General features: G+C 36.1%; 2 protein-coding genes across 2 annotated transcripts; both read left to right on the top strand.

Annotated features, from left to right (window-relative positions):
* The first annotated feature begins 10,961 nt into the window (after positions 1 to 10,961).
* LOC110916571 (E3 ubiquitin-protein ligase CIP8-like) lies at positions 10,962 to 12,274 on the top strand. Its single transcript, XM_022161271.2, has 2 exons — positions 10,962 to 11,186; positions 11,289 to 12,274. Exons 1-2 carry the CDS (start codon positions 11,063 to 11,065, stop codon positions 12,116 to 12,118), a joined length of 954 nt encoding a protein of 317 aa, XP_022016963.1. The 5' UTR covers positions 10,962 to 11,062; the 3' UTR covers positions 12,119 to 12,274.
* A 7,033-nt stretch (positions 12,275 to 19,307) lies between these two features.
* On the top strand, positions 19,308 to 20,603 carry LOC110918948 (E3 ubiquitin-protein ligase CIP8-like). The gene is made up of 2 exons (XM_035986031.1): positions 19,308 to 19,524; positions 19,624 to 20,603. Exons 1-2 carry the CDS (start codon positions 19,398 to 19,400, stop codon positions 20,445 to 20,447), a joined length of 951 nt encoding a protein of 316 aa, XP_035841924.1. The 5' UTR covers positions 19,308 to 19,397; the 3' UTR covers positions 20,448 to 20,603.
* The last annotated feature ends 1,835 nt before the right edge of the window (positions 20,604 to 22,438 follow it).

Below are 22,438 nucleotides of genomic sequence, written 5' to 3'. Positions count from 1 at the left end.
CTCATTGGTTAAGCATAATGTATTTTGTAATGAATGGGAATGCTACTTTGGCTTCAAAAGTTTACGTATGTTAAAAATTGTCGGTCCCATGAGGTCTTCTAGCCCGCGTGTTTTTGAAATTTGAATGGCGAATTAAGCGGTGTAGGAAAAGTTTTCGAAAATGAGTTCGCTTCATTTGCACCAAAACAAGAAATTTTAAATTTTGGAGGTGAACGCGTCGATCCTTAGAAAGCAAAAGGGTTGGTGATTAAAATTTAACAAATGATTTGTTGATGTTGAAAAGAGTCTTTGGTAAAACGATCATATAACATCCATAAGATCTTATAAGTATATATGAGAGGGGTTTCTTTGATTTAAGAGTAGAAGTCCCAAGTATGATGGTATAATGTGAACGTGTTTTAGTTATTAAATCGAATATGAAGTTCGTGGGCAAGAGTTTCATTGGACCAACTAAATTGATAGGTAGCATTTCGTAATGTTTGGAGGTTCGAGTAATAAAACGTTTTAAGACATGATTAAGAATCTCGTGTATATGAGTTGAGTGAAAATAGATTGTAGAATAAGAAGTACGCTTGATAAAACAATGTATTTTGAAGTCGGTATAAGTAGGTACTTTGAATAATGATAAACAATTTAGGTATAAAATATGATCGAGTTTGCATAATAAGATATCTTGAAGAGACGTTTTGGTAACGATCACCTAGGTAAGAGAATCACCCCTAACTCGTTGGTGAGGTCGTTTTTAAGAAAAGGGGAGTGGAGTTAATCGTCAAGGTAAGGAAATCACTCCTATCTCGATGATATGTCTCCATTTTGGTGTTTCAAAAAAAATGTAAACAAAATTGAGTGACGTTTTAAAATCATGCATATGTATAATGTATGAAAAGACCTAGTATGATGTGTGTGTGAGAAGAATGATCTCGAAAATAAATTTAAATTTGAAACGAGAGAATGGTATCAAATAAAAGCGATGATAGTAACGCATAGGTTTGATTAAAACTTGGATTGTTCCAAAACAGAACTTTGACTGAACCAAAGTGATCGAAAATTCTTCTGAATTTGGGAAACATGCTTTGGCCTAATAGGTGGAATACTCTCGCCGATTCCTCGGTTAACGGTATTCACCATTCCAGTTACTACGTGTTCCAAATCAATCGGAAATTCGAGACTTGGCGGGATTTTTTTGAAAAAAACAAAGAGTGGAACTAATCGACAAGGTGCGGGTTTCACCCCTAACTTGACGACTTTATGTCCTAACTTGACGAATTTAAAATTGAAATTTCCATTAAGATATGGATTTCACTCCTAACTTAATGGTGTAATTTCGTGCAAAATAGTATTTAACGGAATGAGAGTCGTTTACCAAATTGTGGGTTTCACGCCTATTTCGGTAGACTCATCTCATTTGTACAATACGAGTGTTTTCGAGTTTAAAAAAAATCGAGTAAAATGCTTTAGAAAGGAAGTACGCTAAAGGAATGCACAAACAAGTATAAACACATGAGAAGGCACATCGAGAATGGTACATAAAGAATGGGACAATAAAACAAGTACTAACGCATAGAGAAATAGAAATATGTCAAGAATACACATAAAGAATCGAACTATGGAACAAGTATTAACACATAATAAGAAATATAGCATGTTAAATGTTAACACATAAGAGACATATATGTTTAAAAGATCAAAAGAGAATAAATAAAAGCAAATAAAGTAGCATGCAAGTAGTTTCAAGCAAAAGCATAAGAATAAAGCTCTAAAACTATAGACTAGGTTAAAGCATTCCTACTTTTCCTAATTCCCTATAGTTATGGCTCTGATACCAATCTGTCACACCCCAACCAAGGGCGGAAACATCGGGATGAGACGAAGTGTGAAGATTGCTCGAGACATCATAACACTATTTGTGACGATAATTAAATAATTCCCATTTCATTTCATAACTTTCAATTGTCAACATTACATAAACTCAAGTAACAACAACTTCAAAAGAAATACATGATAACATAAGCAAAATTGATATGACATAATAAACCTAAACGTCTATATGTGTATCTAGGCATCAACGCTACTTCTTTTCATAGCATCGTCATCATCAACCTGTAACATGTTTAAAATACAATTCAATGCAAAAGCAAAGGCGAGTATACAAGTTTGGTACGTACATAACAAAAGATAAGTTTTAAACAATTCCTCATAGCAAGCATGTGATTCAAGATAAACATTTAAATATGGCATGTGTCTAACATATCAAACCAAAAGAGACGCAACATGCTCATGACATAACCTCAAGTCTACGGGCGGGTCGTCAATCCTATAGCGCTACATATGTCACGGTTAGGCTCGTACGAAATTAATGATAAGTTCAACACATAAGAATCACCCAAGTTTAAAGTATCAAGCCATCACGTATACAAGCATGTCATAGGAATGTTCATGTGTTTAAGCAAAATGTTCATGTGTAAGTTTTTGATAAGTAAACATGTTACACCCCAAAAGTGGTAAAAGTAAAAAGGGGGAAATACGAGTATACTCACAAATTTGCATATGCTTTCCGATTATCCAATGTGACGAAATTGATGAGGTTAGAAGGTTGAATGTGTAAGGGTTAAAGTTCGAGATTCGGAATTTAAAACAACATGAAAATAACATATGAGAATAACATGTGAAAATAATCATCTAATACATATGATACTTGTTCTTGACACTATGTACTCCAAGGAGTTTATATGGTTTAATGGAACAAGGTTCCATTAGAATCGTAACAAATAATCATACTATAGGATGATATAATCTAGTACTTGGACATATGAACATTAGTTCATCATCTAAGATTCGATTATTTGGATTATGTGCTTATATATTACATATATTTTATACATATTATTAAGTCCAATATTTCAAGCATGAGGTAGAAGATTAAGATCTTCATTTAGGTACCTCTAAATATCATAGAAATCATGTAGGAGGTAGGAAGAACAAGCTTCCATTTAGGTACCTCTAAGTGTTCACCACTACACTTGATGTAAAAACAACCAAGGAGGGTCATGAACATACAATAAATAATGAATAATTACAACTAATCTAAGGAAAACATCAAGTAATGTGTGGATTTACAAGTAGGATAGCCCAAGCTAGTCCTATAATCACACAAACATCAAGCATTAGGCTTGTTCATTACTTGTGGGTTAAAACCCAAACAAAACAGAAAGTATATGAGATTTACACCTCTGATTTCACATGTCTCAACCTTGTTTTTAAGCTTAACCAACCATAAGATAGGTTGTAAGCATTAGGACATAGGTTTGAGTGAGTTAAACTCAAGTTTAAGTAAGTATTGATAAAGATTAATGAAAACAAATTTGAACAGTGGACTTTGAAGCCTATTTGCCGGAGTTCCAGGGGTTTATTCATTGAGAAACACACATGAAATCGAAGATAAGGTCAAGCCAAGCGTTCTGGAAAAAGAATGAGCTAAAACAGATGAGAAATGAAGAAGTTATGCCCATTTTCGTAAAGCTCGATGAATCTGTCCGAACTCTGATTTGCAGCAACGTTTTTGAGTGATTGAGAGAGTTGTGAAGGTGTTTCTAAAGTGTAAAAGACTTAGGAGGCCTTGGGTATTTATAAGGGATGGATTAGGGTTGGGTTAGTTGGCATTTAATAGGATTAGTTGAGTGGTAAGCTAATAAAATAAATACAAAAAGAACAACATTATGGCTGCTACATGTCCCGATCGCAAGCTGTCCACCAGCTTTAATCTTTTTTTTTTTTTTTTATTATTCTATGTATTTGACAAATATAAGTTGATATCTATTAGTTGTGATGCTATTTAATTAAAACAACAACTATGATATATACTTAGAATTTGTTAAGTAATTAAGACAACTCAATTTAAGTCATCTCAAAAGCTGCGATGGCAGCTTGTTCTTTTTTTTTCAACATAAAAAGGTATATAATTGTAGTAAAATTGTGTAGTGTTAATATACTACGTTGTGTTAAAATTATGTAGTGTTAATATACACTTATTATTATTATATTAGTAGAACTATTATTATTATTATTTTTAATATCAGAATTTAACCACATATTTAATAGTTAACAAGCACGTATAAGTTATGAGTACCAGTAGGTTGGGTATCGGTTAAACGTATGTATTCGAGATTGGTAACATATAACCCAAGTATTGCGATACGTATAAGCATAAAAAAAATATAGAACTTCATTACGATCGAAGTCTTGGATTTACAATGGTTTGAAACGAAATACGAAATACAAAAGGAACAAAATTCTAAAAAAAACAGAAATACAAGACATGTTTTCTAGTTAAAGAAAGTTACGAAAAAGCGGGGCGTTACACTTTTGGTCCGTGAGGAGCACGCATAGCACTAGTTTGTGCACGTCGAAAATCCGCTATATGATAACGAATGTTCGTACCTTTGTATGGAGCAAGATACCCTCTAGTATTTGGGTATCCGGCATCAACAACATAATATTTATCTGCAAATAAAAAAACAGTTATTCGTTTTAAATAAGTATTAAAAGCATAAAAATGACATTACTAAAATTATACTAACCACCCGTGGGATGTGGAAATTGAAGTTCCGGCCTCTCTAACGCTTCATTGAATATTCTCATGTCATGTGCAGTCCCCTTCCATCCGGCCCACACAAATGTAAAACACATGTTAAAATCACACACAACCATTATATTTTGTGTAGCGTATCCCTTTCGACCAATATACTTCGGTTGTTCGTTCAATGGAACCGATGCCCTCACGTGTGTCCCGTCTATAGCGCCAATGCAATTCTACAAATACAAAACGATATCATATTTAAATCATTTATTAAAGTAATTGTAGCATTAGATACATCGAGCATTAGATAATACCTCGAACATTGGATAATACCGAGGATTGTTTAATATATGTGCAGGTACATCATCATTATAGTTTGCGGCTGGCTTGATGATATCAGCACTCATCCTAAGCACGGCTGCCAAAACTCTATAGAAATGTCTATGAATTGTTTCCCCGGAATGATTAAAAGATTCTTGCACGAACCTATTTGTACATCCATGAGCCAAGGTCATCAATAAGATTCCGACCGACTCCTCAATAGACACATGACGTGTTTGTTCCAATCCGTATTTAGTGACAAGATCAACTCATAACTGTTTAAAAACAGGTATGTTCAGCCGAAACATATCATAACACCGTCTCGGATGGCCACTAAGAATTTCATTAATAAACTGGTGCCCAGTGGGTTCCGAAGTGTGACATGGTGTTCGCGCGATGCGCAAATTACGAGCTATTATAATCCCTTTCACAACTTCGGCACATAACCTTTTAAATCCTATAACCTCATCATCCATATACTCTTCATCACTGTCATCTGAATCAGAGTAGTCACTATCCATCCTGTATAAATGTCAAACCATAGCATAAATTAAAACGTCAAACAACACATAATGTCAAACGATAGCATAAATTAAAATGTCAAACGATCACAGAAATTAAAACGTCAAACTATCAAATAAGTCATTCTTCCATAAGTAACTTAAGGAACTCCATCTTTGCTTCATGAGTCGTTGGAGTGCTTTTTGTTGATAAGGCATCAAGTCAACATATAGCTTTTCCTCAAAAGATGAAGTTTTACTCTTGGTTGAACGTTTGTTGGCAACATCCTTATTCTTCTTCCTTTTACTCGAACTACTTTCAACGAAACTGGTAAACATAGGCTCATCATCACCTAAATTAATTCCGTCACTGTCTCCTTTCCCCTCCACGTTTTCCTCGAGTCGAACATCGCTCGGATTGTTATCGTTTAAAAATTGCAACGGCGTCTGAGTTTGATCCCCAACGACAACAGAATCCCGAAATAAAGGAGCATAATGCGACTCGAATATTTCCAAATTTGCACCCTTAAATTTGGCAAAGTCTTTATTTACCTACGAGATAAGACGGTTGATTAATGGATTTTCAAGTTTCAATTACAAATTCATTAATTAATAACTTACCTTTATTTTCTCCTCCCACCACTCATCCGATGCCTCGGTTAAGCTTCTTGTCCCACCGATCCAAGTTTCAAGCCTTATTAAGCGGTCAAAAAGCTTCCAATCTTTTTTCATGGAGTCCCATTTGTTTTTAAGTTGTTTTCTATCAAAGACTTTGCCGGTTTTTTTGTTCATGGTTTTTTCTATATTCTCTCACCCAATCTTAATAAAGTGACCACAAGGTTTATTCCCTTTTATACATTCAAGCTTGCAGGCTTCGACAAAGTCCATAAACGCATCAGTATTCCACAAGAATTTTGGTTTATTCTTTTTAGTTGACGTTTCACAATCAACAACATTTGTGTGGTAAGCATCCATTATCTGATACATATACGCATAAAAATGGATCCAAATCTGATTAATCGAACCGATACAGCAAACAATACAACAAACTGATGCGTTAATTTTGTTTTTACACTACATATCCAGCAACAATCAACAATACAACAAATCTGATTTAAGATGCAATTTCAAACAGTAAACAGACCACCCAATCTGATTTTCACACTTACATATCCAGCAACAATCAACAAACTGATGCATTAATTTTGTTTTTAGCATGCACTAATAGATTTAGCATGCATTAACAGATCCAATTTGAAACATATCATGCATTAACAGATCTATCTGATTAATCAAACAGCAAGCAAACAGATCCAATTTGAAACAGATTTAAGATGCAATTTCAAACAATAAATAGACCCAATCGAACAACAAACAGATCGAATTTGAAACAGATTTAACATGCAATCGCTGTGAATTGGAATCATTGAGAATTGGAAACATACCTGTGAATTGGAATCGCCGGAAAACAAGTCGGAGGTGGAGAATGAGCCGACGGAAAAGCTGTGGCGGAATCGCTGATGAACGTGATCGCCGGAGGTGGAGAACAGATCGCCGGAGGTGAAGAACAGATGCCGGAGGTGGAGAACAGATCGCCGGAGGTGGAGAACGTGATCGCCGGAGGTGGAACCGGAATCTGTGGCGGCTTGCTGCTGTGTTTATGAGAACATCTGGATGGAACGTTGTAGGGCACACAGATAGGACACAAATATAAGGGATGTTATAAGGGGTATTTTAGTAATTTGAAGTTTAAAAAGCTATAAGCTGATCAAGAAGTTACAATTTCTTGACTTTTCAAAAACTCCTTTTCCTTCGTATCAAAAAGTCATTTTAAAAAGCACTTTTCAATTTGCCAAACACTATAAACTCCTTATTGGCTTTTTGATAAGTCAATAAGCCAATAAGTTGGTTTGAAAAACTTATCCAAACATGCCCTTAATCCAAGGGTTGTCATCTATCTAATAATCAGTTATATTTAATGGGAACATAAGAATAGATAATTTTAAGGGAATATCTGACTGTTAAGGGCCTTTGGAATTATAGAAAAACATTCAAGAACGTTTTGACCACCAGAAGTTGGTCTTACTCTCTAAAGCCCGACACAAATGGCTTCATCTAAGGCTACAAGATTTTAAAAAGTTAGTGAATATAACTATGCCTTGTTTCACATTACCTCCGAGGTTAAATTCAGCGGTAAAAAAAATAACCAAGGAAGACATGCTTGAGAAAAATTTCTCAACAATGTTCGATGTCGTAAATATCCACCTATTTGATCAGTACATGGAACCAAATTTTACTAAATATTCAACAAGCTCCTACTATAAAACCATCAATCGCGAGCCGCTGGCGCAAGCCCATTCCCTGAAATGAATGTGGCAAATTATCAAAGTGGACGTGGGAGAGGCAGAGGTTGTGGGCTTGGACGGGGAAATACACAGCGTCGTGAGTCTCACAAATCTAAAATAGTGGTGGCGAATCAAGTCGACACGATACGGGGTGACCTCCAAAGGGCAAAAATTAGTGGTTCATCACAATATCGGCACTCGTATAACCTATGGTTCAAAGGTAGAAAACTTTAGTTTAAATAAATTTATACCAGAATGTCAAAGAAAAAAAAGTTAAGTATTCAGTTTCTTTTAAGTTAACACAAATTATTAGATAAAATCAAATTAAATGAGTTAAAAGCGTATATAATGAATACATGTAACAGTTCTAGTTCTGATAATACCGATACCGGTACTGATATTGTTTATTAAAAGTGTTTCAGTTTGTTAGGTAGCGATACAGTACCATCACTCGTATAGCTTATGATACTAATAAAATATTCGTTGTTAAATATCTCTATTTTTAAAAATATTTATACTGGAATGTTGAGAAAAAAATAAATACAGTTGCGTATTCAACTTATATAAAAAAAGCTAAGAAACGCAAATTATTATGGATAAACCAAATTAGTAAATACCAAATGACTAAAAACGTGCATTATAAATAGTACATAGGTAAAAATAAACATAAAAAATAATAAGGTTTTTTTCCTAAATCTATATCTATAATCTATAATCTATAATCTATAATCTATAATATATAATAAAAGAAACCACTTTGAGGACATATGTCGCTTTACGAGGTGGTCTCAATTAAAATTTATAGACGATATTTTGATGATAAAGATAAGTGATAAAATTAAAAGATTTTGATGATAAGAATAAGGATAACTGATAACCATATATTAATTAATAAAATTAAAAACTATATATTAACGTTTTTATAATTTATAAAGATAAAGATAGTTTTAATTGTTTATATAAATCTTTATCTTTATTTACTATCTAATAACCGACAGGTCGGGTTATTTTAATATATGAAATTACACTTATTAAAAATAAAAACACTTTAATTGCATTAAAAATAAAAAAAAAGTTACAATCCACGTCATTACTCGACGTTAGCATCAAATAAAAGGGAAAAAAGAAACAAAAATCCACATCACCATGGTTACCTATGAAATGGATGAAAAACCCTTAATTTTAATGAAAAATGAATGTTGAGTGATCTGATTAGAACACTTTTGAAACTTGAGTGAACTAACTGGAACACTTTTAAAACTTGGTTACTATTCTACAAAGTTACCCCATAATATATAAAGTTATATTTAACCTAGTGTTTGAAATAAGAAAAACAGTTATGTCTTGTTTTAAAGAAAAAATTAATAATATTAAAAAAAGATTTTTTTTAACTTAGGGGGATAATGAGTTTTTATTATATTAATTTTAAAACTGAACAGTTGTATGGATCTGATAAGTCTGCTAGAACTCAATTTTGTAATTAATCTTATCTGTCTTAAAAAATTATTGCGTCAAACTAATTTGGATATGTTTTAACATATTACAGTTCGGTTTGAGAAAAAAGATTTTCATAAAGCTTGGACTTATTGTTGTATAACTGGTTATGCTTGCTTGATCAACATTTTGATGTATAGAAAATGCATGTAGAATGGCATGGAATACATATATACACACTTGGAATAGCATTTTAACAGTTTAACGAGGCTAGGCTATGAATAATTAAACCATCTCAATTCTTTAGGTATTATTTTTCTTGCAGTATTTGACGTGGTAAATCATCTATAAAGTTTTTAAGCAATACGTACATTACTTTTTTTACATCAAAACAACCCTAAGATTTAGATTTGTAAAGACTGTAAACAAAATAATTCATAATTTCTTTTCTGAAAAGGCGTTCTTTTTAAAGCTCGCTTAGAACCACCAAAAAGCTTGGACCGGCCCTCCACAGTGAGCATTCAGATGGTGGGTTTTTCTTACAATTAGTGATGGGTCACAGGGTCAGCTTACTAGCGTTATGTGCGATTGCGGGCTTGGGTGACCTTTTGCCAGAAAAAGGAAAACTAAACTTAGGAAACTTAGGTTAGAGCTGCTTGATGTATTTGGAAGGTCAGAAATGACACCGTCTTTCCAGAGAAAAAACCTACTGAAGGGGTATGGTCCCAAAATCGGGGCCGACCAATCAGGTCGCGCGCGGGACCATACTCTTATCTATCTAATCCGGTAGCTTTCCCAACCTCGCGCCGGCTAATCAGGTTCAACCTAGGTCGCGCGCGAGGCCATGGCCAACACAAGACCAGATTTCACACTTAGCTTCTTGGATGAAAACCTCCACTTCCTGGACCTTGCGCCGGCTACACATGATACCTCTGATGGCTGCGCGGAGGATAGAAGCGCAAGTAATCCTGAGACAAGTACCAAAGGTACAAATGATAGAGCAGTGGGCGAATAATCGTCCAACATGTTGTACCTGATTATGCTCCACGATTAACAATCGTACAGGAGACAAAAAGGTACACAAGGACGCATATGTGGCACCAATCAGCATGCACTGAAAACTGCTCCACGATCTCCACTTAACCGCTGATGACAGACGAGACAACAAGGACAACGGCCATGCCACGTGGATCCATTCAGCGTGCGCCAGCTTCCCTCTCGCCCATAAGCACCAACGATCGTGGCAGAGGGGACAAAACAGATATTCCTTGTTGTCGACTATAGGCCCAAGACCCATCAGCCCGTCTCTTTCCATACCACCCCGGCTATAAATAGTGAGCTTCACCTCCAGGTTTAAGCATTCCGCTTCCTTGCTCTCTCACTCTTAATCACACACTTATACCCTCAAAACATATATTTATTCTCACGCCGGAGGGTGGTGTTACGAGGAGAACCCCCCTTATTCTCCTCCTCGTAACGAGATTAACGGTGTGTTTAGTGTTGTGCAGGATCATCACATCAGAGCTTGGACGAGATAAAAAAAAATTAATCTTATTTGTCGAGACACAAACCACAAACTAATCAGGTTTATTAATAAAACCTTCGAATACATTAAAACGTTAAGTTTATTACATCTTCATGATGTTTTGATGTAATTTTGATGGTGATGTGTAATCGTTTTATTGTTTGCTAGTGTTCTAAAAAAACAAAATAAAAAGGATATTGAATTAAGCTATGATGAGATGTAACTCGATAACCATCAAATCTATTGGCAACATAACATAACCCTCCTATTTTATTCACACGATTACGCGTTTTGCACACGCTCGCACACACACCCTTTCTTCCTTAACAACCCCCTGAAATTCCTTCCATACAATATAACAATGGCGGACCTTCACCAACATAACAACAATATTCACCATCGCCAACATGTTCCACTATCCATTTCCCACCAAAACAATCATTTGCCCCACATGTTCCATCAATCGCATTCGCATTCTGCATCAGGTACTCTTGAACACAACCCTTTGTCTAATTCCGATCGTCGTTCTAGAATTAGTGTTATTGAAGAGAACGACGATGGCCTAATTTCAAATGAATTTGATGTAGATTTGGGCCTAGGGTTTCTTCCTCAATATTCCCATAACCCTAGTTGCAACGATGATGCTAATCTAGGGTTTATTGTCGCTGATTCCGGTACCCGATTTGAATCCGATGATGATGGATATTGCGATGAAGAAGCAAGTTTCCACCTTGGTTGGGATGCTTTTCATCTTGAAGATGAAATCACAAACCCTAACCTTAACCCTAACCCCAATTCAATTTCAAATGCAAATGCAAATGCATATGTGAATGAGGATTTTGAGTGGGAGGAAGTGGATGATCAAATCGACGACGAAAGGGAAGCTTTGAGTATGTTTTTCGGTTTAGAACCCGACGATGATGCATCCGTTTCACCCGTACTCCTAATCGGGTTCGCAGAAGTCGCAGAACAACCGAGAGACCAACACGATGCTTTGGAGTGGCAAGTTTTATCAAATGTGCAAACTTTCGAACCGAATTTGGATTCGGACGATCAAGAACATGATCAGTACGACGAGTATAATTACACAGAATACGAAATGTTTTTCGGGCAGTTTGCAGACAGTGATGTAGTACCGTCTTCGGGCAGGCCTCCTGCTTCGAAAACTGCGGTGGTTAGTCTTTCGACTGTGGTTGTGACTCAAGAAGATGCTGTGAATGATAATGCGCTTTGTGCGGTTTGTAAAGATGGAATGGTGGTTGGAGAAATGGCGACGCAGCTTCCTTGTGGGCATCGGTATCATGGAGAGTGCATACTGCCGTGGCTGGCTGTTAGGAACACCTGCCCTGTTTGCCGCCATGAACTGCCGACTGATGATCCTGATTATGAACGCAGGAAGGCGGAAAGGGGTGGTTAGGTATGATGAAAAGATCAAAGATTAGATTTGCTTTTTGAAGTTTTAGATTGTGGAGTGTAGATACAGTTTTGAGTTGATTAGTGTGACATTCTTGATGTTTTTGTATGTGTTTTTTTTGGAATAATATGATTTGTTAAAAAGATTACTTTTAATTCACTTGGGATCTAAAAATACCCGAATGGGAAATGGAATTGCACCCGAGTCCTCAACAAGGTTAAATCGACGTCCTTTTTTTTAACGGCAAATTTCTTTTTAGTATCTGTCGTTTATTGGACTTGAACCCAAGACCTCCTCCTTCCATGCTGTTTAAAGGATTTGTCTTTTCCAATAAACCACCACCCCATTGGTGCTAAATCGACGTCTTAGTAGTTCGCTATTTAACTCGAGTGTTTATGCGGTTTTTGTATTGCAAAGCTTGTCAATGTCAATATTGTTGTCCTCAGCCCTCAGGTTCTTCAAGATGAGGCCCATTAGTAAGCCCAATATTTGCTTTGTCCAGATTTTGATGTTCTTTGTCCAATTATGGTCCAGGCCCATCTACATTCGGCCCTCACCAAAGATTATTTTAACCTTAACATCCACTTATCCAGATGTCCACTTGGGGACAAACCCAAAATAGTTCAAGATTTTTTTTACTAGTGTCACTCTTCATTTATTTATTTTTTGTCATAATCTAACGAACTTTGAGTAGTCCTAGATCACTAACAGTGATGGATCTTGAATTTTTAAATAGTATGGGTGGGTTTGGGCGGGGGCAGTGACAGACCCAAACCTGGGGGTGCGATCGAGATTTTTGTCTAAACAATACACTAATTTTTTACCCCCCCCCCCTTCCAAAGGACATGGTAGTAAAATTTACACTTGTAAGCGAAAAGACATGGGGCACCCACTTTTTGATGTTTTCAGTATCGGTACTTTCGGTTTGGTATGGTACCAGTACCCAATTTTAACGATTTTCGGTACTGATACCGAGCTCATCACCATATTGGATTATTGAGGTGCTTGGATTATATCAGTTGATCCTAAGAAGCTTGTAATAGATCATGTATATATTGATTTGTAATAGATTTGAAGAGTATGCTTGCTTATATAAAGTTAAGAAGGAAAATTGGGTTGGAGGTGAGCCATTTCTTGCCTTTGGTAGTCCTGGTGGATCAAGGATTTTTTGTAAGTTGGTGATAATAATAATAATAGGTCAGCTTAGAACGCGTCGGGTCAAACAAATTCAAACTCTCAAGATTATGACATAAGAACTACAATGATCATAAATCCACCTCCCAATATAATGACGCGACTAATAATACTATAGGCAACCAAACCACAATTATAAATATCTGAACTACACCAGTGGCGGAACTAGCCCAAAAAGTTAGGGGTATCCTAATTTTTTTAGGATCAGGGGTATCCTTTATATAGCAGAAACGGAGTTGAGAGGTATTTTTACACTACGAAAATGGAGTTAAAGAGTATTTTTACACTACGGAGACGGGGTTGAGGGGTAGCCCGTGTTACCCCTATTAATACTATAAGTCCGCCACTAAACTACACATAGGTTTGGGTCGTGTTAGAGGTTCTAACATCATAAGCCAGGGTACCGCCAGAAGATACAAACTAGTGTAGCTAAGACCCCTTGCCTTTTTATTCAAGAAAAGCAGTGTAGAAGGATTAAAATGATTAAACATATGTTTATGGACATGGATGGTGAGACCAAAATCCAAGACACAATGTTTTAGTCGGTCTCAAAAAGCTTCAAAACCTTTTCTAGAAATGTAACTAAATATGTGAATGCTCAAATGAAAATCACAACTAAATTCTTAACCATGAAAATTCTACACTGAATCACATAATTGTTTTTTTTTTTTTTTTTTTTTTTTTTTTTTTTTTTTTTTTTTTTTTTGCATATTGCCCTATTTGTGCTCGTCTAATCGCCTCACGAGTCACTCCTGAGGCTAGTCGACTACTAACTACAGACAACCCAAGTCATGACAATTGCCTAGCCCCTTGCAAATCAGCGATTTGTGCCATTGTGGTCGAAAAATTCTAGATTTGACGTATGACCTTTATGGAACGCTTCAACTTGCAGAGTTGTCGATTAGGCATGTGACAACTTGCCATATTTCGTCCACCCCTCGCGACTACACAGCTTGCTCCTGCCCCACCAAGGGTAGTGAGCTTCACTTTTAATTTTGGGGGGGGGCTCCTAAAACAAATCTTAAATGGACCAGTTTAATTTGTTAAAGCAATTGGACCCTTTTACTGTTAGTGGGCCTCTTGAGTGGGACCTTTTACCTTTACACCCTTGCTGATGGCAGTGTGGTGACGTCTGGAGTAACACAAAACCCAAATGAAGACCGTACAAGATTATTCAACCGGACTGGTGTTTAGGCGGTTCCTGGTCTGACACGCCAACCCTAACCGAGGCTCTCAGAACATTTGTTCTATGTTAGCCATACACTAACATAGGTGGTGTCTCCGGATGCAACGCTGTTTAACACCTTATCGAATCATTACGCTATAACTTAAGAGAATCCATAACTTAGGAACAATTGTAAACTTTTATATCATCAAAAGCAATAGTAACCATACACGTTCATGCAAGCTAATCAAGTAATCAATGAAAATAATTTTTTTAATGTCACAACACGGTTCTATGAATTATGCACAGAAAATGCCATTTCTTAAGGCCAGTTCAGATGTTTTAAGGCGTCGGCAGCGACCTTAATGTCAAGTTATTCAACAAAATAAATGGTCTATAAAATGGGAACAAAATTTGAGGGTCATCAAAAGATTAAAAAAAAACAAAAGAATACACCACCTAAAGAACAAATATAACTTCGGCTCTCAAGAATGTGGTCACCGGCGTGCTTCTTTCTATTTATACAATCAAACACGTATATACGCTTTCATGTAAACTTTGATGGTGTCAATGAGTACTTGTTCTCCATGATCTGTCAATGAGTACTTGTTCTCTAACATTGGCAGTTTAAAACAAAAACTAAAGAGCGTATAGTTGGTTTTCTATTTTGTGCAATTTGCCCCAAAAAAAAAAAAAAAATTCTCTAAAAACCAACATAATACATAACCTGCACTTTTATGAAGAAACAAGAACTCCATCCAAATACCATTTTAAATGACTCCCTCCTGAGAAAGCTCTGCCAATACTATGTGTTATGCACAGAAAATGCCATTTCTTACCAATAAGGTTGATAGGAAAGGAAACACATTGCCGTTTCTGATAAATAGACTGCAAAAATAAAGAACAATTATAATAAATAAGATGTCATCTATGGGTACTGATATAGAGGAAACACTCGAAAGGAAAATAATCATGATATTGATGGACAACGTAAACCGCTGAAGAAAACAAAACTTAAAAATATACGAGTAAATTATACAAACATATCATTGTACCTCAAATAATAACCTATCCTTTGCAAGGACAGCGAGACATCCTTTTCTACTTTCTGAGAGAAAACTAAAGTGCCCCATTCTTCCACTTGTGGGAAAGCTTTCTACACGTACCCAGCAAGAAAAAGAAAATCCCTTATAATTAGGCCACTGCACCGATGTGTTGATTATTATTCCCTGCAAGGAAAAAAGTCACAATGTCCGTCAAACTTTGGTGGAATGCATATTTGAAGCAGATTAAATAAATGCACGAAAACGTACAGAATCATGTCCGTCAAAATTGAAGAAGGCAGTTGGTCCTTTTTCATTTAGCATTGAAGAAATATTGGTTAACAATAGTGAGCAGTACTGTTGGCGGGTGCCCACTTTCTCACTTCGAAGTAGAGCAAATATTTTGCGAATTTCTTTCCCACAAACACTATGTCCACCAGTTACCTGAATTAACTGCCCAATTATCAAGACAACACTATCATTGTCTTCATAAGGAAACCAGTCGAGAAGAAAGCTAAGCAACCCCACTCGAACACATGAAGCCCTTTTTTATATGGAATCTCTTAGCAAATGAAGAAATATGTTCAGCCCTTCATTCCGCATTGACTCACTGCTCTGCCCAGTTTTAAATTTCCAAAGTAATCAGTCAGATCAATTTGTGTAACCAACAAATTTAAGCAATAATATTAAGTAGAAGATGCTTAACCAACCTTCTGCAAATCTGCAATACACTGAGATAAAGCAAGATTACATCTTCATTCTTAGGCCAAAGAAAAACAAACATTAAAAACAGATGCCGAAGGCCAAACACGCACAACAGTAAATGAAGCAACATATCAGACCGATTTCAAAATATTTCATTTCCAAAACAAGGTTTGGCAAACATACCCTGATAACAGGACTCTTCTTGAGATCAAATTTCCCATCAACAAGCATATCCAGCAGAGCAGTTAAAAGGCCTGCATTTGGTCTTACCATGATAGATGTTTTTGGTTCTGTAATTTTCTGCCGAACAGGTTTGTTAGCTTCAATTTATAAGAGTTTTGCCTCATCCCATCTCACATATCTATTGCTTCAAGCAACAATTATTTAAGCACAAATATACCCAGGTCAAGAATAACACCTATGAACAAAACCCTAATCCCTTTCTAAACGATTTTCGTTACCAAAAAGCAAGTAAATCGAACAAACGAATAACAGACTGGAAATATTAACAAATAAAACTCATACTCAACAGAACTCCAAGCGCCGCCGTCACCGGAACCCTCTATATAATGAATTAATAATAACTTTATGGGCAAGGATAAATCGAAAACCCACTCCAGTTGACTAAACCCTGAAAACTCATTAATCACCATTGATTAAGCATGATGGATGGCTAAGATTAATTTTGGGATATGTGTTGCTTTTTCTCCCTTTCTCTCAATATTTAAATATATATGATGTACTTGGAGGGTAAAATAGGAAAAGTCTACTTCTATATGTCAGATTTTTTATTTCTTTTGATGTAATTTTGTTTTTTTCATTTTTATATAAATCAGATTTTTTGTTTCTTTTTTAGAAACATCTGTATTTTATTACATAAAAATGTAACACACATTTTTTAGTTATCAATTTATGCCACATTTCTATAACATAAAATATTACACAGAAACGTAATATATAATTTTTACATGATCAAATGCACTTTATTTTTTGTAACGGACATTATTTCTGTAACACAAAAAAATGTAACATGCATTTTTGCAATCATCTTCAACATCTGAAACATCATCTTCAACATCTGAAACATCATCTTCAACATTTGAAACATCATCTTCAAAGTGTAGATTTCCAAACAAAGCTGAAAAAACATACTTATTCACCTTCTTGAACAAGATCTAAACAAATTTTACACAAAAATGATGCAATCAATAATAAAAACAACAGTCTAAAAAAGTGTACAACACACTTTATTTTCAGTAACGTGCATTATTTATGTAACGCGAAAAAATGTAACATGCATTTTTTTAATTATCAATTTATGCCAGAAACACAACACACTTTATTTCCAGTAACGTGCATTATTTATGTAACACGAAAAAATGTAACATGCATTTTTTAATTATCAATTTATGCCAGAAACACAACACACTTTATTTTCAGTAACGTGCATTATTTATGTAACACGAAAAAATGTAACATGCATTTTTTTAATAATAAAAAATTGCAGATCCACAAACCACAACAAAAAAAAACAAATTAAAAACATTCATCTTCTTGAACAAAAAACAAAGTTGCATATCTACAAAATACAAAAAAATGATAAATCAAGAAATTAAAAAATTGATAAATCAAGAAATTAAAAACATTCATCTTCTTGAACAAAAAAAAAACAAACATATCCAGAAAAAAGTTGCAGATCTAAAAAATACAAAAAATGAAGAACTACAAAACGCAAAACCATTGCAAATCTGAAAAAAAAAAAACTGAAAACAAACATACTTATGGACCTCGAGGATCTTTGGGGTCATCTTCAACATCAAACCAGATCTGAAAATGAATTAGATCTTCAAGATCTGGATCTTCAATCGTGTAAGATGAAAAACCCACTCCACTTGCCACCATCCTTCATCAAACTTCAACGATCACCACCCACCTGCGACCACCATTGCAGATCTGAAAACCCCAAATTTTTATTTCGAACAAACCCTAACCTTCCACCAAATCTGCAACCACCATTGCAGATCTGGTTCCCGAAGAGAGAGATGGGAGATGGTGGAAAGAAAGAGGAAGAGTGATGTTTAATTTTGATTATTTCCGAAGAGAGAGATGGGAGATGGGGGAAAGAAAGGGGATGATAGTTTACGGCGGTGGTGTTGGTGTTGGAAGTAGGTTACGGCGGTGATGGTGGTGGTGGAAGGAGGAGGCGATGTTGATGGTAGAGAAATGGAGCAGAGAGTTTGGAATATGGAAATGGGAGTTTTGTTTCAGATCTTAGATCTGGAATGAAGTAAGGAAGTTTTTTGTTAAGTGTAGCCATATATAAATTCTAGAGAGAGAATATGTAAAAAAGTTGTCAGAATTCTCATAAATGTACCTGTTACATTTTCAGGCTATGGTAAATTGACGTAAATACCCCTCTCTTCAACTTTATTCATATGTGATGTGGCTGAATTGTAGCCACACATGTGGGTTTTCAGGGTTTAGTCAACTGGAGTGGGTTTTCTCATTATAATTAGCCTACTTCACAACATATAAAATATAAATACTCCTATCAAATATATATAGTAAAAGAAATTTTAATTTTTCACATTATGAACATACTAAAATAAATTACTAATAGACAAAGTTAATAAAAACTAAAAATATAAATTAAAAAATTCGGATATATGATCGGGTATATAGTTCGGGTAAACGAGTATGTGGTTTCAGGTAATCGGGTCGGGTATCACCTAATCCTATACCCGACCCATACTTGCGAAATTTTTTAAAACTAATACTATACCCGGCCTAATACCCATCGGGTATAAGGTATACCCGTCCCATTTATGTCGGGTTTTAGGTATACCGTCGGGCTCGGGTTTTTTGCCATCCTAATTATAGATTAAAAATATATCTCTGTTAAAAAACATATCATGGATGATTTGATGTAACTTTGATGGTGATGTGTAATCGTTTTATTGTTTGCTAGTAATTCCAAAAAGAAAAAAAAAACAAATAAAAAGGATATTAAATTAAGTTATGATGAGATGTAACTCGATAACCATCAAATCTATTGGCAACATAACATAACCCTCCTATTTTATTCTTATTCACACGATTACGCGATTTGCACACGCTCGCACACACCCTTTCTTCCTTAACAACCCCCCTGAAATTCCTTCCATACAATATAACAATGGCGGACCTTCACCAACATAACAACAACAATATTCACCATCGCCAACACGTTCCACTACCCATTTCCCACCAAAACAATCATTTGCCCCACATGTTCCATCAATCGCATTCGCATTCTGCATCAGGTACTCTTGAACACAACCCTTTGTCTAATTCCGATCGTCGTTCTAGAATCAGTGTTATTGAAGAGAACGATGAGATCATTTCCAATGAATTTGATGTAGATTTGGGGCTAGGGTTTCTTCCTCAGTATTCCCATAACCCTAGTTGCAACGATGATGCTAATCTAGGGTTTATTGTTGCTGATTCCGGTACCCGATTTGAATCCGATGATGATGGATATTGCGATGAAGAAGCAAGTTTCCACCTTGGTTGGGATGCTTTTCATCTTGAAGATGAAATCACAAACCCTAACCCTAACCCTAACCCCAATTCAATTGAAGTTGCAAATACATATGTGAATGAGGATTTTGAGTGGGAGGAAGTGGATGATCAAATCGACGACGAAAGGGAAGCTTTGAGTATGTTTTTCGGTTTAGAACCCGACGATGATGCATCCGTTTCACCCGTACTCCTAACCGGGTTCGCGGAAGTCGCAGAACAACCGAGAGACCAACACGATGCTTTGGAGTGGCAAGTTTTGTCAAATGTGCAAACTTTCGAACCGAATTTGGATTCGGACGATCAAGAACATGATCAATACGACGAGTATAATTACACAGAATACGAAATGTTTTTCGGGCAGTTTGCAGACGGTGATGTAGTACCGTCTTCGGGCAGGCCTCCTGCTTCGAAAACTGCGGTCGTTAGTCTTACGACTGTGGCTATGAGTGAAGAAGATGTTGTGAATGATAATGCGCTTTGTGCGGTTTGTAAAGACGGAATGGTGGTTGGAGAAATGGCGATGCAGCTTCCTTGTGGGCATCGGTATCATGGAGAGTGCATACTGCCGTGGCTGGCTGTTAGGAACACCTGCCCTGTTTGCCGCCATGAACTGCCGACTGATGATCCTGATTATGAACGCAGGAAGGCGGAGAGGGGTGGTTAGGTTTGATGAAAAGATGAAAGATTAGATTTGCTTTTTGAAGTTTTAGATTGTGGAGTGTAGATACAGTTTTGAGTTGATTAGTGTGACATTCTTGATGTTTTTGTATGTGTTTTTTTTGGAATAATATGATTTGTTAAAAAGATTACTTTTAATTCACTTGGGATCTAAAAATACCCGAATGGGAAATGGAATTGCACCCGAGTCCTCAACAAGGTTAAATCGACGTCCTTTTTTTTAACGGCAAATTTCTTTTTAGTATCTGTCGTTTATTGGACTTGAACCCAAGACCTCCTCCTTCCATGCTGTTTAAAGGATTTGTCTTTTCCAATAAACCACCACCCCATTGGTGCTAAATCGACGTCTTAGTAGTTCGCTATTTAACTCGAGTGTTTATGCGGTTTTTGTATTGCAAAGCTTGTCAATGTCAATATTGTTGTCCTCAGCCCTCAGGTTCTTCAAGATGAGGCCCATTAGTAAGCCCAATATTTGCTTTGTCCAGATTTTGATGTTCTTTGTCCAATTATGGTCCAGGCCCATCTACATTCGGCCCTCACCAAAGATTATTTTAACCTTAACATCCACTTATCCAGATGTCCACTTGGGGACAAACCCAAAATAGTTCAAGATTTTTTTTACTAGTGTCACTCTTCATTTATTTATTTTTTTTGTCATAATCTAACGAACTTTGAGTAGTCCTAGATCACTAACAGTGATGGATCTTGAATTTTTAAATAGTATGGGTGGGTTTGGGCGGGGGCAGTGACAGACCCAAACCTGGGGGTGCGATCGAGATTTTTGTCTAAACAATACACTAATTTTTTTACCCCCCCCCCCCCCCCAAGGACATGGTAGTAAAATTTACACTTGTAAGCGAAAAGACAGGGGGCACCCACTTTTTGACTTTTTCAGGATCGGTACTTTCGGTTTGGTACGGTACCGGTACCCAATTATAACGATTTTTGGTGCCGATACCGAGCTCATCACCATATTGGATTATTGAGGTGTTTGGATTTTATCAGTTGATCCTAAGAAGCTTGTAATAGATCATGTATATATTGATTTGTAATAGATTTGAAGAGTATGCTTGTTTATATAAAGCTAAGAAGGAAAATTGGGTTGGAGGTGAGCCATTTCTTGCCTTTGGTAGTCCTGGTGGATCAAGGATTTTTTGTAAGTTGGTGATAATAATAATAATAATAATAGGTCAGCTTAGAACGCGTCGGGTCAAACAAATTCAAACTCTCAAGATTATGACATAAGAACTACAATGATCATAAAGCCACCTCCCAATATAATGACGCGACTAATAATACTATAGGTAACCAAACCACAATAATATATATCTGAACTACACATTGGTTTGGGTCGTGTTAGAGGTTCTAACATCATAAGTCAGGGTACCGCCGGAAGATACAAACTAGTGTAGCTAAGACCCCTTGCCTTTAAATTCAAGAAAAGCAGTGTAGACGGATTAAAATGATTAAACATATGTTTATGGACATGGATGGTGAGACCAAAATCCAAGACACAATGTTTTAGTCGGTCTCAAAAAGCTTCAAAACCTTTTCTAGAAATGTAACTAAATATGTGAATGCTCAAATGGAAATCACAACTAAATTCTTAACCATGAAAATTCTACACTGAATCACATAAATGTTTTTTTTTTTTTTTTTTTTTTTTTTTTTTTGCATATTGCCCTATTTGTGCTCGTCTAATCGCCTCACGAGTCACTCCTGAGGCTAGTCGACTACTAACTACAGACAACCCAAGTCATGACATTTGCCTAGCCCCTTGCAAATCAGCGATTTGTGCCATTGTGGTCGAAAAATTCTAGATTTGACGAATGACCTTTATGGAACGCTTCAACTTGCAGAGTTGTCGATTAGGCATGTGACAACTTGCCATATTTCGTCCACCCCTCGCGACTACACAACTTGCTCCAGCCCCACCAAGGGTAGTGAGCTTCACTTTTAATTTTGGGGGGGGCTCCT

This window comes from Helianthus annuus, chromosome 16, assembly GCF_002127325.2.
Source record: "Helianthus annuus cultivar XRQ/B chromosome 16, HanXRQr2.0-SUNRISE, whole genome shotgun sequence".
In the NCBI taxonomy this organism is placed as follows: domain Eukaryota; kingdom Viridiplantae; phylum Streptophyta; class Magnoliopsida; order Asterales; family Asteraceae; genus Helianthus; species Helianthus annuus.
The sequence above is the reverse complement of the archived record's forward strand: the minus strand, read 5'-3'. Positions and strand labels throughout refer to the sequence as shown.